This window comes from Scylla paramamosain, chromosome 3 (genome assembly GCF_035594125.1).
Source record: "Scylla paramamosain isolate STU-SP2022 chromosome 3, ASM3559412v1, whole genome shotgun sequence".
Classification (NCBI taxonomy): Eukaryota; Metazoa; Arthropoda; class Malacostraca; order Decapoda; family Portunidae; genus Scylla; species Scylla paramamosain.
The window spans coordinates 1,713,288-1,727,426 of NC_087153.1; the positions used below are offsets into that span (position 1 = coordinate 1,713,288).

The following is a 14,139-nucleotide window of genomic DNA, read 5'->3' on the forward strand; positions in this document are numbered from 1 at the left end:
GGAAATAAGAGAGATATGAGGGGAAATGTGAGGTGGTGTCAAGGCTTGGCGGTATTTCGGGTTCAATATTTGGGTAACTGTGGGGGTTTTTGGGGTTTTGGTGTGATTTTTGGCGGTGGTGGGGTTCTTTGTTTGTTTTTCATTGTGTTTGTGTTTGTGTTTGATTTCTCCTTATTTGGTTGTAAGGTTAATTAATAATATTTTTAAGTAAGTTTACGGTGTTTTTCGTTAACTTTGGGGTTTTCTTGTGTGTTTTGTGGTGTTGGTGATTGTTATGTCTTTTTTTTTCATTCGTTTGTTTGTTATTTTGTTTGTGGGTGTGCAGGCTAATTAATTTCGTTTTTCAGGTAAATATGTCTTTTTTTGGTTTTTAGGGATATTTTAGGGAATTTTAGGGTTTGTTTTAGGTACTGGTGATTGTAATGTCTGATTTTCATTAGTTTGTGTGTTTTTTGTTTGTTTAAGAGTGTGCAGGCTAATTAATTTCGTTTTTCAGGTAATTATGCGTTTATTTTTTATTTATTTATTTATTTATTTATTTATTTTTATATATTTTAGGGAATATTAGGGTTGGTTTAAGTACTGGTGGTTGTAATGTTTGTTTTTTTCATTAGTTTGTTTGTTTGAGAGTGTGCAGTCTAATTAATTTAGTTTTTTGGCTAAATAAGCATTTTTTTGGATTTTTTTGGTATATTTTAGGGAATATTAGGGTTGGTTTTAGGTATTGGTGATTGTAATGTCTTTTTTTTTCATTATTTTTTTATTTTATTTATTTATTTATTTATTTATTTATTTAATTATTTATTTATTTATTTATTTTATTTTATTTTTTTTGGGGGGCTGTGCAGGTTAGTTAGTTTCGTTCGTGCGTGTGTTTTATGAGCCAATCTCCATTTTCAGATCAGAACACCAAGAGTGAGTCTGGAAGGAAGGTCCAGTATACAGAACATTAATGCTGGCAAGGTGGGTTGAGTCAGGTTAAGTTTGGTTAGGTTAGGTTAGGTTAGGATAGGTTGGGTTAAGTTAGGATAGGTTAAGTTTGGTTAGGTTTGGTTAAGTTTGGTTAGGTTAAGTTAGGTTTGGTTACATTAAGTTAGGTTAGTTTAGTTTAGGTTAGGTTAGTTTAGGTTAGGTTAAGTTTGGTCAGGTTTGGTTAGGTTTGGTTAGGTTAGGTTTGGTTAGCTTTGGTTAGGTTAGGCTACATTAAGTTAGGTTTGGTTAGGTTAGGCTACATTAAGTTAGGTTTGGTTAGGTTAGGCTACATTAAGTTAGATTGGTTACATTAAGTTAAGTTAAGTTTGGTTAGGTTTGGTTTCCATTCAGTTACTAAGATCAACTAACATCAACTTTTATTTACATTCATTCAGTTAATTAATATCACTTCACACCCACCAGAAACACTCCAATACACCCCAAAAACACACACAAACACCCAAAAACACACAAAAACCCCAAAACACCAAAACACACACACAAACACCCAAACCACCTAAAAAAAACACACAAAAACACCAAAAACACACACAAAACACCTAAAAACATACACAAACAACCAAAAACACACACAAACATCCCAAAATACCCAAAAAACACCCATAAACACACAAAAACACCCAAAGCACACCACAAACCATCCAAAAACACCCCTAAACATCCAAAAACACCCCAAAAACACACAAAACACCCAAAAACACACAAAAACACCCAAAACACACCACAAACCATCCAAAAACACCCCTTTAACACCCCAAAAACACACAAAAACACCCAAAACACACCACAAATCATCCAAAAACACCCCTAAACACCCAAAAACACCCCAAAAACACAAAAAAACACACAAAACCACCCAAAAACACCCAGAAAACCCCAACACTGGTCGCCCACATTTCACCATCCCCCTGACACCCTTCTGACCTCATCGTTTTCACCCACTTATGTACTTTTAAAATCCTCAAGACACCCCATAACACGCTCTGACACCCGCAACGCCCCTGCAGATGATTGCCGACGTCATCCGCACCTGCCTGGGCCCTCGTTGGATGCTGAAGATGCTGATGGATCCGATGGGGGGCGTGGTGATGACTAACGATGGTAATGCTATTTTGAGGGAGATTACTGTGCAACACCCTGCCGCCAAGCACATGATTGAGATTGCGCGCACCCAGGATGAAGAGGTGAGGGGGTGTGGGTGCAGTTGGGGGGCATTGAATAGGGGAGAGTGTGATAAGAGTGAGTGTTTTGTTATTTTTTTTTTATTTATTTATTTATTTTTTTATTTATTTCTGGGGGAGAGAGAGAGAGAGAAAAAAGTGTGTTTCTGTGGATGTATGTGTGTGTGTGAGAGAGAGAGAGAGAGAGAGAGAGAGTTTATTAGAAAATTTAAGTATAAACTTAACCTAACAAAAAATAGAAACAAAAACACACAAACAAACACACCTAAACCCCTTCACACTCCCTTACCCCCCCTCACCGCTCCTCACCACCCCACCATTCCCTCAGGTGGGTGACGGAACAAGCAGTGTGGTGATCCTGGCAGGGGAGATGCTGGCGGTGGCTGAGCAGTACCTGGAGCAGAACATGCATCCGCTTATCATCATTCAGGGGTACAGACAGGCCCTCGACCATGCTCTGGAGGCCCTTAAAGACACCCTCAGGTACTTGTGGGGCTGGGCGACCTTGGGGGTGCTGTGGGAGGGCTGGGGGGGCACGGAGAGGGGCTGTTGGAGAGGAAGATTTCAGGATGTTAAGTTTTTTATTTTTTTTATATATATTTTTATATTTAAATTGTTGAAGTGACCCTTAAGTGACCCTAATGACCTCTTACCTCCTCCCCCCCTCACTCTCCTCTCTCCTGCTGGTGGCCCTGGGCAGAGAGGTTTGTAGATGTGAAAATTTTAAGTGTAATTTTATAGTTTTTTCTGCTTAAACCATAAAAAACGCCCCAAAATGACCCTTAAATGACCCTCTAATGACCTCTTATCCCCTCTCCCTCTACCTCTGTCCTACTGGGGGGCCTGGAGGAGGGGAGGTTTGTAGATTGGGAAGGTATGGGAGAGAGGTGTGTGTGTGTGTGAGAGAGAGAGAGAGAGAGAGAGAGAGAGAGAGAGAGAGAGAGATCAAAAACAAACTCAACAAAAACACCAAAAAAACACCCCTTCTACTCCTACACACCCCACCAGACACCCCTAGACCCCTTCACACACCCCTGCCACACACCCCCAGACCCCCACTGACCCCCCTGAACCCCCACAGATCCCGGGAGGAACCATCGAAGAGAGCTGTGTGCTGGACGGGATCATGATAAACAAGGATGTGACCCATGCAAAGATGAGCAGGAAAGTAGACAACCCTCGTATCATTCTCCTTGACTGCCCGCTGGAGTACAAGAAGGGCGAGAGCCAGACTTCGGTGGAAATGACTGCTGAGACGGACTTTACGAGAGTGAGAGAGAGAGGGAGGGAATGTTTTGTTTGTTTGTTTGTTTGTTTGTTTGTTGTGTTTGTGTGTGTGTGTGTGTGTGAGAGAGAGAGAAAGAGTTTGTTCTTGTGTGTGTGAAAGAGAGAAAAAAGAGAGAATTTGTTTGTTTTTGTGTGAAAGAGAGAAAATTATTTATTTGGTCTCTTTGAAGTTAAAAAGTTGGAGGGGGGGGGGCAAGGGTGTGTGTTGGGGTATTTTTGTGGGAGAGAATGTTTGTGTGTGTGTGTGAGAGAGAGTTTGTCTGTTCTGATGCAAGAGAGAGAAAGAGTGTATTTTAGTATGTGTGAAAGAAAGAGAGAGAGTTTGTCTGTTCTGATGCAAGAGAGAAAGAGAAAGAGTGTATTTTAGTGTGTATGAGAGAAAGAGAGAGAGAGAGACAGAGAGAATTTTTTTTGTGTGTGAGGAAGAGAAAATTTAAAAAATTAATAAATAATTAAATTCTATGCTTCTTTCCTTCCTCCCAGCCTCTCCCAGTGTATCCCAGCCTCTCCCAGTGCATCCCAGCCTCTCCCATTCCACCCCAGCCTCCCCCAGTGCATCCCAGCCTCTCCCAGTGCATCCCAGCCTCTCTCAGTCCACTCCAGCCTTTCACAGTGCATCCCAGCCTCTCCCAGTGCATCTCAGCCTCTCCCAGTGCATCCCAGCCTCTCCCAGTCCATCCCAGCCTCTCCCAGTGCATCCCAGCCTCTCCCAGTCCACCCCAGCCTCTCCCAGTGCATCCCAGCCTATCCCATTCCATCCCAGCCTCTCCCAGTCCACCCCAGCCTCTCCCAGTCCACCCAAGTCCTCTCTCCACCCTTCACTCACCACCCATTACTTCCCACAGATTGGTGATGAGTATTTTACATTTATCACCAAGTGCCAGGACCCCAAGGCATAAACGGTGCTGCTGAGGGGACCCAGCAAGGATATCGTGAATGAGGTGAGGATGCTGTTGGATGGCCGGCAGTGTTTAATTTGGTTTGATTTAAATTTTTTTGTGTTTTTTGTGTTTTTTGTGTTTGTTTTTGGAGATTTGGTTTAATTGTTTTTTTTTTTTTCATTTCCACCCTAATCACTTAAAAAAATGCCCATTTCTACCCTAAAAACTGAAAAATACTGCCATTCCTCTCCTTGAACACCCAAAAAAAACACTCATTTTCACCATAATTAACCGAAAAACTCCTATTTTCTCCATAATAAAACCAAAAAACACCCATTTCTGTGCTAGAAACAAAAAAACCACCCATTTCTACCCAAAAACACCCAAATAAATAAGATCTACTCGTAACTCAACCTAAAAAAAAAAATATATATATATATATATATATATATATATATATATATATATATATATATATATATATATATATATATATATATATATATATATATATATATATATATATAAAATAAATAAATAAACACCTGACCTGACTTGACCCGACCCATACCCACAGGTGGAGAGGAACCTTCAGGACGCCCTTGGAGTGGCCTGGAACTTGGCCCTGGAGCCCCGTCTGGTCCCTGGGGGCAGCGCGGTGGGCATGGCAGTCTCTAACTTCCTACAGCAGAAGGCCAAGGGGGTGTCAGGGGTGAGGCAGTGGCCCTATTCTGCTCTTGCCCAGGCTCTTGAGGTATGTGGGGGGGTGAGGGGAAGGAGGAGGAGGAGGAGGAAGAGGGTTGTTTTAAATTGTGTTTATTCTCTAACAGCAGACCAAAAACATGCCAAATTGTCTTGAAATGTCCCTAAAATTCCCTGAACTGTCTTGAAATGCCCTTAGATTTCCCTGAGCTGTCTTGAAATGCCCCTAAACTGCCTTAATATGCCCCTAAATTCCCTGAAATGTCTTGAAATGCCCCTAAAATTTCCTGAAATGTTTTGAAATGCCCCTAAATTCCCTGAACTGTCTTGAAATGCCCCTAAAATTCTCTGAGCTGTCTTGAAATGCCCCTAAATTCCCTGAACTATCTTGAAATGCCCTTAAATTCCCTGAGCTGTCTTGAAATGCACCTAAAATTCCCTAAACTGTCTTGAAATGTCCCTAAATTCCCTGAATTTTATTTATTTTTTTTTTATGTAAGAAGGACACTGGCCAAGGGCAACAAAAATCTAATAAAAAAATATGCCCACTGAAATGCCAGTCCCATAAAAGGGTCAAAGCAGTGGTCAAAAATTGATGAATAAGTGTCTTGAAACGTCCCTCTTGAAGGAATTCAAGTCATAGGAAGGTGGAAATACAGAAGCAGGCAGGGACCTAACTTCATAGAAGCTGTTTTAGCTAGAGATGAGATGTGAAGTTTCCAGTTCAGATTATAAGTAAAGAACAGACCAAGGATGTTCAATGTAGAAGAGGGGGACAGTTGAGTGTCATTGAAGAAGAGGGGATAGTTGTCTGGAAGGTTGTGTCGAGTTGATAGATGGAGGAATTGAGTTTTTGAGGCATTGAACAATACCAAGTTTGCTCTGCCCCTATCAGAAATTTTAGAAAGATCAGAAGTCAGGCGTTCTGTGGCTTCCCTGCGTGATATGTTTACCTCCTGAAGGGTTGGACGTCTATGAAAAGATGTGGAAAAGTGCAGGGTGGTATCATCAGCGTAGGAGTGGATAGGACAAGAAGTTTGGTTTAGAAGATCATTAATGAATAATAGGAAGAGAGTGGGTGACAGGACAGAACCCTGAGGAACACCACTGTTAATAGATTTAGGAGAAGAACAGTGACCGTCTACCACAGCAGCAATAGAACGGTCAGAAAGAAAACTTGAGATGAAGTTACAGAGAGAAGGATAGAAACCATAGGAGGGTAGTTTGGAAATGAAAGCTTTGTGCCAGACTCTATCAAAAGCTTTTGATATGTCCAAGGCAACAGCAAAAATTTCACCAAAATCTCTAAAAGAGGATGACCAAGACTCAGTAAGGAAAGCCAGAAGATCACCAGTAGAGCGGCCTTGACAGAACCCATACTGGTGATCAGATAGAAGGTTGTGAAGTGATAGATGCTTAAGAATCTTCCTGTTGAGGATAGATTCAAAAACTTTAGATAGGCAGGAAATTAAAGCAGTAGGACGGTAGTTTGTCTTGAAATGCCTCTAAATTCCCTGAACTGTCTTGAAATGCCCCTAAATTCCCTGAACTGTCTTGAAATAGCCCTAAAACTATCTTAAAATGCCCCTAAAAATACTCTTAAAAACCCGTGTCACTTCATCTACAGCCATTTGAATGATAGTCTTGTTAATCTGTCACTAGAACCATAAAAACACCCTTAAAAACCCCGTATCCCTTCAACTAGAGCCTTTTCAATGCTGAAATCTTGTTAATCTGTCACTAGAACCGTAAAAACGCCCTTGAAAACCCATGTAACTTCATCTAAAGCATTTTGAATGCTGATATCTTATTACTCTGTCACTAGAACTGTAAAAAACACCTTAAAAACCCATGCTGCTTCATCTAGAGCCTTTTGAATGCTGAAATCTTGTTAATCTTTCACTAGAACCGTAGAAATACCCTTAAAAATCCATATAACTTCATCTAGAGCCTTTTGAATGCTGAAATCTTGTTAATCTGCCACTATAACCGTAAAAACACCCTTAAAAATCCTTATCCCTTCAACTAGAGGCTTTTGAATCCTGAAATCTTATTAATCTGTCACTAGAACTGTAAAAACACCCTTGAAAACACATACAACTTCAACTAGAGCCTTTTGAATGTTGAAATCTTGTTAATCTGCTACTTTAACAGTAAAAACACCCTTAAATGTATTTTGGGTGAGTTTTGCACTCTCTCCTTCATAGGGACTCAAAAAGTGAACATTCAAATTTCCTGCACTTTTCCAATCCCTAGTAAGGAGAGAGCGCGAGACAAGAGTTTTGTAGGTATTTTGGTGTGTGTAACATTTCTGCCAATATTACAGGATGGAGACCTTAGGATACCACACGGAGGGGGGTGAAGGAGCCTTGGGGATGCCTGAAGGAGCAGCAGTGAAGGAGGGAGGCCTAGAGATGAAGGAAATGCAGAAAATTCCTGCAATACTGAACGCTTCTCTGGTCAGACTATCCTTCACTGAATATTTGGACCGAGGCTTCGAGATACGAGCTGAGCATCTGTTTTGTTTTACTGTTTTGAGGCAGCTTTAAGTGTTTTTAGGTGTTTTTAGGTTGTTTTAAGTATTTTAGGTTTGTGGAAGGAAAGAGAAAGCTTAAATACAGTAATAAGGCCAAAAAAAAGCCTTAAATTGAGAGTTTTAAAGTCAGCCTAGCGAATATTAAGCTGTTTTAAGTATTTTAAGTTACCAGAAGAGAGGAAGCAAAAATTCAATACTACGATAAGGAAAAAGCATATTTCTTGCATTAGGAAGAGAAAAGCTTAATATTATTGACGTTTTTTATGAATTTCTTTTGATTTTATATTCAGTTTATTTATTTGTCATTATTTTTTAAGATCATTTGTTTATTTTCTTTATTTTTCGCTCGTTTTCATAATAGGAATGTTTAATTTTGAATGTATTTTTTCATTTTTCTTTTTTTTTTCACTTATTCGACTTAATATCCAGTTTATTTATTTATTATTACTTCTTACTGTGTCTAAGTACTTACAAGGATCATTTATTTATTTATTATTATTTTTATTTTATTTTCCTTACGTTTTTTTTTTATAATGTGAACTTATTTCATCTATATTCCCGTTTTCTGTTACTTGTTCATGCCAGAGGTGACAATAAACATGAAGATTATTACTGCTTTTAATCCCACCGAGAGAGAGAGAGAGAGAGAGAGAGAGAGAGAGAGAGAGAGAGAGGAGAGAGAGAGATAGGGTCATTTTAGTTGAGTCTATCCTGCGCTGGTTCGTGTTTGCTGCGGTGACACGGTACAGCTGTGAGAGAAATTTGCGTTCATAACCACGAAGGGGGTGTTCAATGGGGAAAGGGCAGTGAGGAAGTGATGATATTTATATTATTTAAATTATTACTTGATAATATGTCAACTTGTGTGTGGGGGGGAGGGGGGGGGAGAAGCAGTCACAGGTGGCGCTTGGGAGGGTGAGCGGCTGGCTGGAGTGTTTTGGCCAGCCTTGGTCAGTCTTGCACCACACTCTGGTAATAAGTGTTTCCGTATTCCCGGCAGCTTCTCTCTGTACCAAGCACCGCCACGCAGCACCAGAGAGCCATGAGTACGTAAGGTGAGCCCAGCGGTGCCACGCAGCACCAGAGAGCCATAAGTACGTAAGGTATGTGCCAGCCTTACTGCCTTCACAGCTTCCCCCCTCCTCCTCCCTGTAGTGTCTTGTAGTCGTCTGTTATGGCTTTTTTTTTTCGTTATGTGGGTATTTTTTAGGGTTATTCATTTATTTTTAGGTTTTGTTTACATCTGAGTCTGGAAACAGTTGGAAATTTAGGCGAATATTGAAGGGTCGTCAATATGTAAACAAACCGTCAGCTGAGGTACAGGCCGGGTATCAGAGTTTTCAGCCATTATTTGCCCTGTCTCTCTCTTATTGTAAGCCTAACATATCACAAGATACAGCCACATGTCTAGCTTTCATATGCGCTGGTCAGATATATCCGCTATTGCCTGGTTTTGGTGTCACGAAGTAATAAATAAGGCAACATGGCCGCCGGCTCCTCCACTGAGGTCGGCCCACAGGACATGTTCCGGCCTGTGGGTTCCAATATTTTTTATATTTTCCTTAATTACTTTATTCGGCTTCTATAGTAAGTTTTTATGGTTTCTAAAAATATTTTGTTGATGTTGAAGTGTTTTTGTTGCTTCAGTTAAGTAACTGGGCTGAATTTTGTGTATTTTTTTTTATGTAAATATAGGGCCGTTTTCACGGTTATTTTATACCCACCCCGGTCCTTGGCTTTTTTATTTGAGGCTGTAGTGAAGCTTTTATTGCTTTAAAAAATCGTTTATGATTTTTAAAATGTTTTGCGTTCCTGTTGAGTTGAGTATGTGCATTTTGAAATGGTTTTTAGTTCCGTTAAAAGTGGTGATTTTGTGATTTTTTAGATTCCTTATTTCTCTATTTCAGCTTGTAACTAACTTTGCATTGCTTGAAAAAATAGTTTCGATTTTTTGAAGTGTTTTTTTACTGGTGTAAATTGAAATGGGTGGACTTTTGAATGGTTTTAATGGTGTCAAAAGTTCCAACACTTTTTCCATATTTGTGTTGATATTTCTTTACAACTACTCAGGCTGGAGATGTTTTGGTACTGTGAATATTAATTTAAGTAATTATCAAATCATAAAATAGAATGCATTCCAGCCTAGCTTCATTTTTTGTAGGGGTCAATTTCAAAATGAAATGCATTACGTACGTAAGGCAGCGGCTGGGGGCTCTCGCCTGTGACGTCATCAACAGACTGGGACTTCTCCGGCTCCAGTGTCTCTTGGTCAGTATTTACCGTAATTTCCAGTGTTTTCCAAGTATTTCCAGCTGTTTATAAACTCAGGTACGTAGATAGTAGTAGTAGAAGGAGGAAAATAAGAGAAATGGAGGAGGAGGAGGGAGAAATAAGGAGAAATGGAGGAGGAGGAGACAAAACAGGTAAATGGCAAGAAGACAATCTTTAGCTTAGTTTCTTTTTCCCATGATGCGCTGCCATTCTCTATTATTTGGTGTGTTTTGGGTCCTTTAAGTGTGTTTTAGGTGTATTTGGGAGTGTTGTGGGGTGTTTTGAGTGTGTGTTAGTTGTGTTTAGGAGTGTTTTGGGTGTATATTAGCTGTTATCAGTGTGTGTTTTGGGTGAATTTTTGTTGTTTAAGTGAGGTTTAGGTTATTTCTAGGTGTATTTTATGTGTTTTGAGTGTTGTGGAGTGTTTTGAGTGTATAGTGGAGTGTTCTGGTGTGTTTGAGGGTGTATTGAATGAGTGTGAGTGTGTCTTGAGTTTATTTTGGGTGTTTTAAGTGTTTTGGGTAAGTGTTGGGTGTGTGTGGCGTCTTTTGGGTGTATTTGAGTGTGTGTGGAGTGTTCTGGGTGCGTTTGGGTGTGTTAGTTGTGTATTCTGTGGTGATGTGGGTGTTTTGGATGTTTTAAGTGTGTTTTGGGTGTGTTTGGTTGAGTTTTGTGGGTATTTGGGTGTGTTTTGAGTATGTTTTGAGTGTGTTTGGGTGAGTTTTGTGGAGATATTGGTGTGTTGAATGTGTTTTGGTTGTTTTTAGTGTGTTTGGGTGAGTTTTGTGGGTATTTTGGTGTCTTTTGGGTGTGTTTTCGATGTTTTTAGTGTGTTTTGGATGTGTTTGGGTGAGTTTTGCGCTCTCTCCTTCCTAGGGACTCAAAAGACAAGAGTTTTGTAGGTATTTTGGTGTGTCTAACTACTACTACTACTACTACTACTACTACTACTACTACTACTACTACTACTATTGCTACTACAACCAATCTTAACACAATCTACACTCAAAACCCTTCCTTCTCCCCCTCCTCGCCCCTTCTACCCCCTTCCCCCCCTGTCACCACCCCACACCTCACCTGCCGCACAATTACAGGTACATATTTCTGGAGTTCAAGGACAGGGCAGCAGCAGAGGAGGCAGTGAGGCAGAGGAACAATTATAAGCTAAACAAGCAGCACACGTTTCTCTGTAAGGTGTGTAGGGGGGAGAACTGTGGGAGTGAGGCAGGGGTGTTTGTGTGTGTGTGTGAGGGGCAGGTTTGTGTGTTTGTGAGGGAGATAGATGGGAAAGGAAAGACAGAGAGAGAGAGAGAGAGAGAGAGAGAGAGATTGTGTTTGTGCGCGTTTGTGAGAGAGAGAGAGAGAGAGAGAGAGAGAGAGAGAAGAGTGTCGCTTCATCTAGAGCCTTTTGAATGCTGATATCTTGTTAATCTTTCACTAGAACCGTAAAAACACCCTTAAAAACCCATATAACTTCATCTAGAGCCTTTTGAATGCTGAAATCCTATTAATCTGTCATTAGAACCGTAAAAACACCTTTGAAAACCCGTGTCGCTTCAGCTAGAGCCTTTTGGATGCTGAAATCTTATTAATCTGTCACTAGAACCGTAAAAACACCCTTAAAAACCCGTGTCGCTTCATCTAGAGCCTTTTGAATGCTGAAATCTTATTAACCTGTCACTAGAACCGTAAAAACACCCTTGAAAACCTGTGTCGCTTCATCTAAAGTCTTTTGAATGCTGAAATCTTGTTAATCTGTCACTAGAACCGTAAAAACACCCTTAAAAACCCGTGTCGCTTCATCTAGAGCCTTTTGAATGCTGAAATCCTGTTAATCTGTCACTAGAATCGTAAAAACACCCTTAAAAACCTATATAACTTCATCTAGAGCCTTTTGAATGCTGAAATCTTGTTAATCTGTCACTAGAATCATAAAAACACCCTTAAAAACCCATATAATTTCATCTAGAGCCTTTTGAATGCTGAAATCTTGTTAATGTGTTACTAGAACCGTAAAAATCTGACTTCGTCTTCGTTTTTCTCATTTCTTTGCACTAATATCAACACTGTGTATGTAATAACTTGCATTCAGGAGACAAAATACAAATTATTATTGTTTTCTATTTGATGATTTTACGGTAATATATAAAGAAAACCTCTAATCGAGAAATATTATGATAGCCTTCCAGAAGATTCCTAAATGCGTTCGGACAAAACTGGTGAATCATGCCGTTTAAATTTTGGAAAATATTTAATAAACAATAACAAACCTCAATCAGACCATAAAACACCGTAAAATATTCGACAACATATTAATAATCATAAATCACCCACAAACAACGACGGAGAGAAAAAAATACGAATGACAGTAAACAGAGGACAGTGTTGCCAACTCGGGGGAATCTCTGTGGGGATGGGATGAAAGAAGAGGAAGAGGAGGAGGAAGGAAGAGAGAATGAAATGTTTGGTATTGCTTTTTTATTATTTATTCCTTTTATTTTTCTTCTTTTTCTTCTTTCTATAATACTTCTCGTCCTCTTCTTTCTTTTCCTCTTCATTTTCATTCTTTCATCTCTTCCTTTCTTCTCCTCCTCTTCGGTCTCTTAAGATCCTCATCTCCTTTATCTTCCTCCTCTCCCTCTTCCTCCTCATGCTTTCTCTCTCTCTCTCTCTCTCTCTCTCTCTCTCTCTCTCTCTCTCTCTCTCTCTCTCTCTCTCTCTCTCTCTCTCTTCTCGTCTTTCCTCTTCGTGTATATAAAATAAACATTAATTTTCTCATTTCATCCTCCTCATTCTCTCTTCATCTCTCTCCTCTTCCAACTCTTCTCTTCATTTTTTTCTACAATTCTCCTCTTCTTCCTCTTCCTCTCTCTCTGTCTCTCTCTCTCTCTCTCTCTCTCTCTCTCTCTCTCTCTCTCTCTCTCTCTCTCTCTCTCTCTCTCTTCCTTATCCCCCATCAGCACTGTTCCACCTCCTCCCCTTTCTTATCTTCCTTTCATCCCTTCCTCCTCTTCGAACTCTTCTCTTCCCCTCCTCCTCCTCCTCCTCCTCCTCCTCCTCCTCCTCCTCCTCTTCCCCTTCCTCTTCCTCTTCCTCTTCTGCAACCCAGAGGTCCGCGCTTGATCTGGCACCACTTCTCTGCTTCCCACACTCTGACCCTCTTGGCTCAACAGACATGCATCGCCTCAAGTGCCCACTTTTCTCCTTCAAAATGCTCGGAGGAGGCTAGCCCATCATTGTTCTGAGTGAGTACACGCCCCTTAGCCCCCCGTGGGCGTAGTATGGGCGCGCGGGGAAGGGAAATAATGAGGGGAAATGTGAGGTGGTGTCAAGGCTTGGCGGTATTTCGAGTTCAATATTTGGGTAACTGGTGGTTTTTGGGGTTTTGGTGTGATTTTTGGCGGTGGTGGGGTTCGTTCTTTGTTTATTTTTCATTGTGTTTGTGTTTGTGTTTCGTTTCTCCTTATTTGGTTGTAAGGTTAGTTAATAATATTTTTAAGTAAGTTTACGGTGTTTTTCGTTAACTTTGGGGTTTTCTTGTGTGTTTTGTGGTGTTGGTGATTGTTATGTCTGTTTTTTTTTTCATTCGTTTGTTTGTTATTTTGTTTGTGGGTGTGCAGTCTAATTAATTTCGTTTTTCAGGTAAATATGTCTTTTTTTGGTTTTTAGGGATATTTTAGGGAATTTTAGGGTTTCTTTTAGGTACTGGTGATTGTAATGTCTGATTTTCATTAGTTTGCGTGTTTTTTGTTTGTTTGAGAGTGTGCAGGCTAATTAATTTCGTTGTTCAGGTAATTATGCGTTTATTTTTTATTTATTTATTTATTTTTTTTGTATATTTTAGGGAATATTAGGGTTGGTTTAAGTACTGGTGGTTGTAATGTTTGTTTTTTGCATTAGTTTGTTTGTTTGAGAGTGTGCAGTCTAATTAATTTAGTTTTTTGGCTAAATGTGCATTTTTTTGGATTTTTTTGGTATATTTTAGGGAATATTAGGGTTGGTTTTAGGTATTGGTGATTGTAATGTCTGTTTTTTTTATTTTTTTATTTTGTTTATTTTGTTTTTTTATTTATTTATTTAATTATTTATTTTATTTATTTATTTATTTATTTATTTATTTATTTATTTTATTTATTTATTTTTTTGGGGGGGGGCTGTGCAGGTTAGTTAGTTTCGTTCGTGCATGTGTTTTATGAGCCAATCTCCATTTTCAGATCAGAACACCAAGAGTGAGTCTGGAAGGAAGGTCCAGTATACAGAACATTAATGCTGGCAAGGTGGGTTGAGT

At 39.7% G+C, this 14,139-nt stretch overlaps 2 protein-coding genes and 1 pseudogene across 2 annotated transcripts; all 3 read left to right on the forward strand.

Moving 5' to 3' along the window:
• Window positions 1–4,044, forward strand: LOC135089101 (T-complex protein 1 subunit gamma-like). The gene is made up of 5 exons (XM_063984332.1): window positions 1–186; window positions 901–963; window positions 2,001–2,177; window positions 2,503–2,657; window positions 3,256–4,044. Exons 1-5 carry the CDS (start codon window positions 16–18, stop codon window positions 3,302–3,304), a joined length of 615 nt encoding a protein of 204 aa, XP_063840402.1. The 5' UTR covers window positions 1–15; the 3' UTR covers window positions 3,305–4,044.
• The window catches only part of LOC135088735 (T-complex protein 1 subunit gamma-like), a 23,444-nt pseudogene continuing 12,609 nt past the window's right edge, over window positions 3,305–14,139 (forward strand).
• On the forward strand, window positions 3,331–8,634 carry LOC135088730 (T-complex protein 1 subunit gamma-like). Its single transcript, XM_063983705.1, has 5 exons — window positions 3,331–3,444; window positions 4,005–4,093; window positions 4,225–4,354; window positions 4,920–5,096; window positions 8,581–8,634. The coding sequence occupies exons 1-5, from the start codon at window positions 3,331–3,333 to the stop codon at window positions 8,632–8,634; spliced, it is 564 nt and encodes a 187-aa protein (XP_063839775.1).

Bases quoted from the DNA above. Each gene is read 5' to 3' on its own strand.
- LOC135089101 (XM_063984332.1), top strand. From the start codon at position 16: ATGAGGGGAAATGTGAGGTGGTGTCAAGGCTTGGCGGTATTTCGGGTT. The intron at 187-900 runs GTTAATTAATAA...CTCCATTTTCAG, and splicing joins TCTCCTTATTTGGTTGTAAG to ATCAGAACACCAAGAGTGAG. The intron at 2,658-3,255 runs GTACTTGTGGGG...GAACCCCCACAG, and splicing joins GCCCTTAAAGACACCCTCAG to ATCCCGGGAGGAACCATCGA.
- LOC135088730 (XM_063983705.1), top strand. From the start codon at position 3,331: ATGAGCAGGAAAGTAGACAACCCTCGTATCATTCTCCTTGACTGCCCG. The intron at 4,094-4,224 runs GTGCATCTCAGC...ATTCCATCCCAG, and splicing joins GTGCATCCCAGCCTCTCCCA to CCTCTCCCAGTCCACCCCAG. The intron at 4,355-4,919 runs GCATAAACGGTG...CCATACCCACAG, and splicing joins CCAAGTGCCAGGACCCCAAG to GTGGAGAGGAACCTTCAGGA.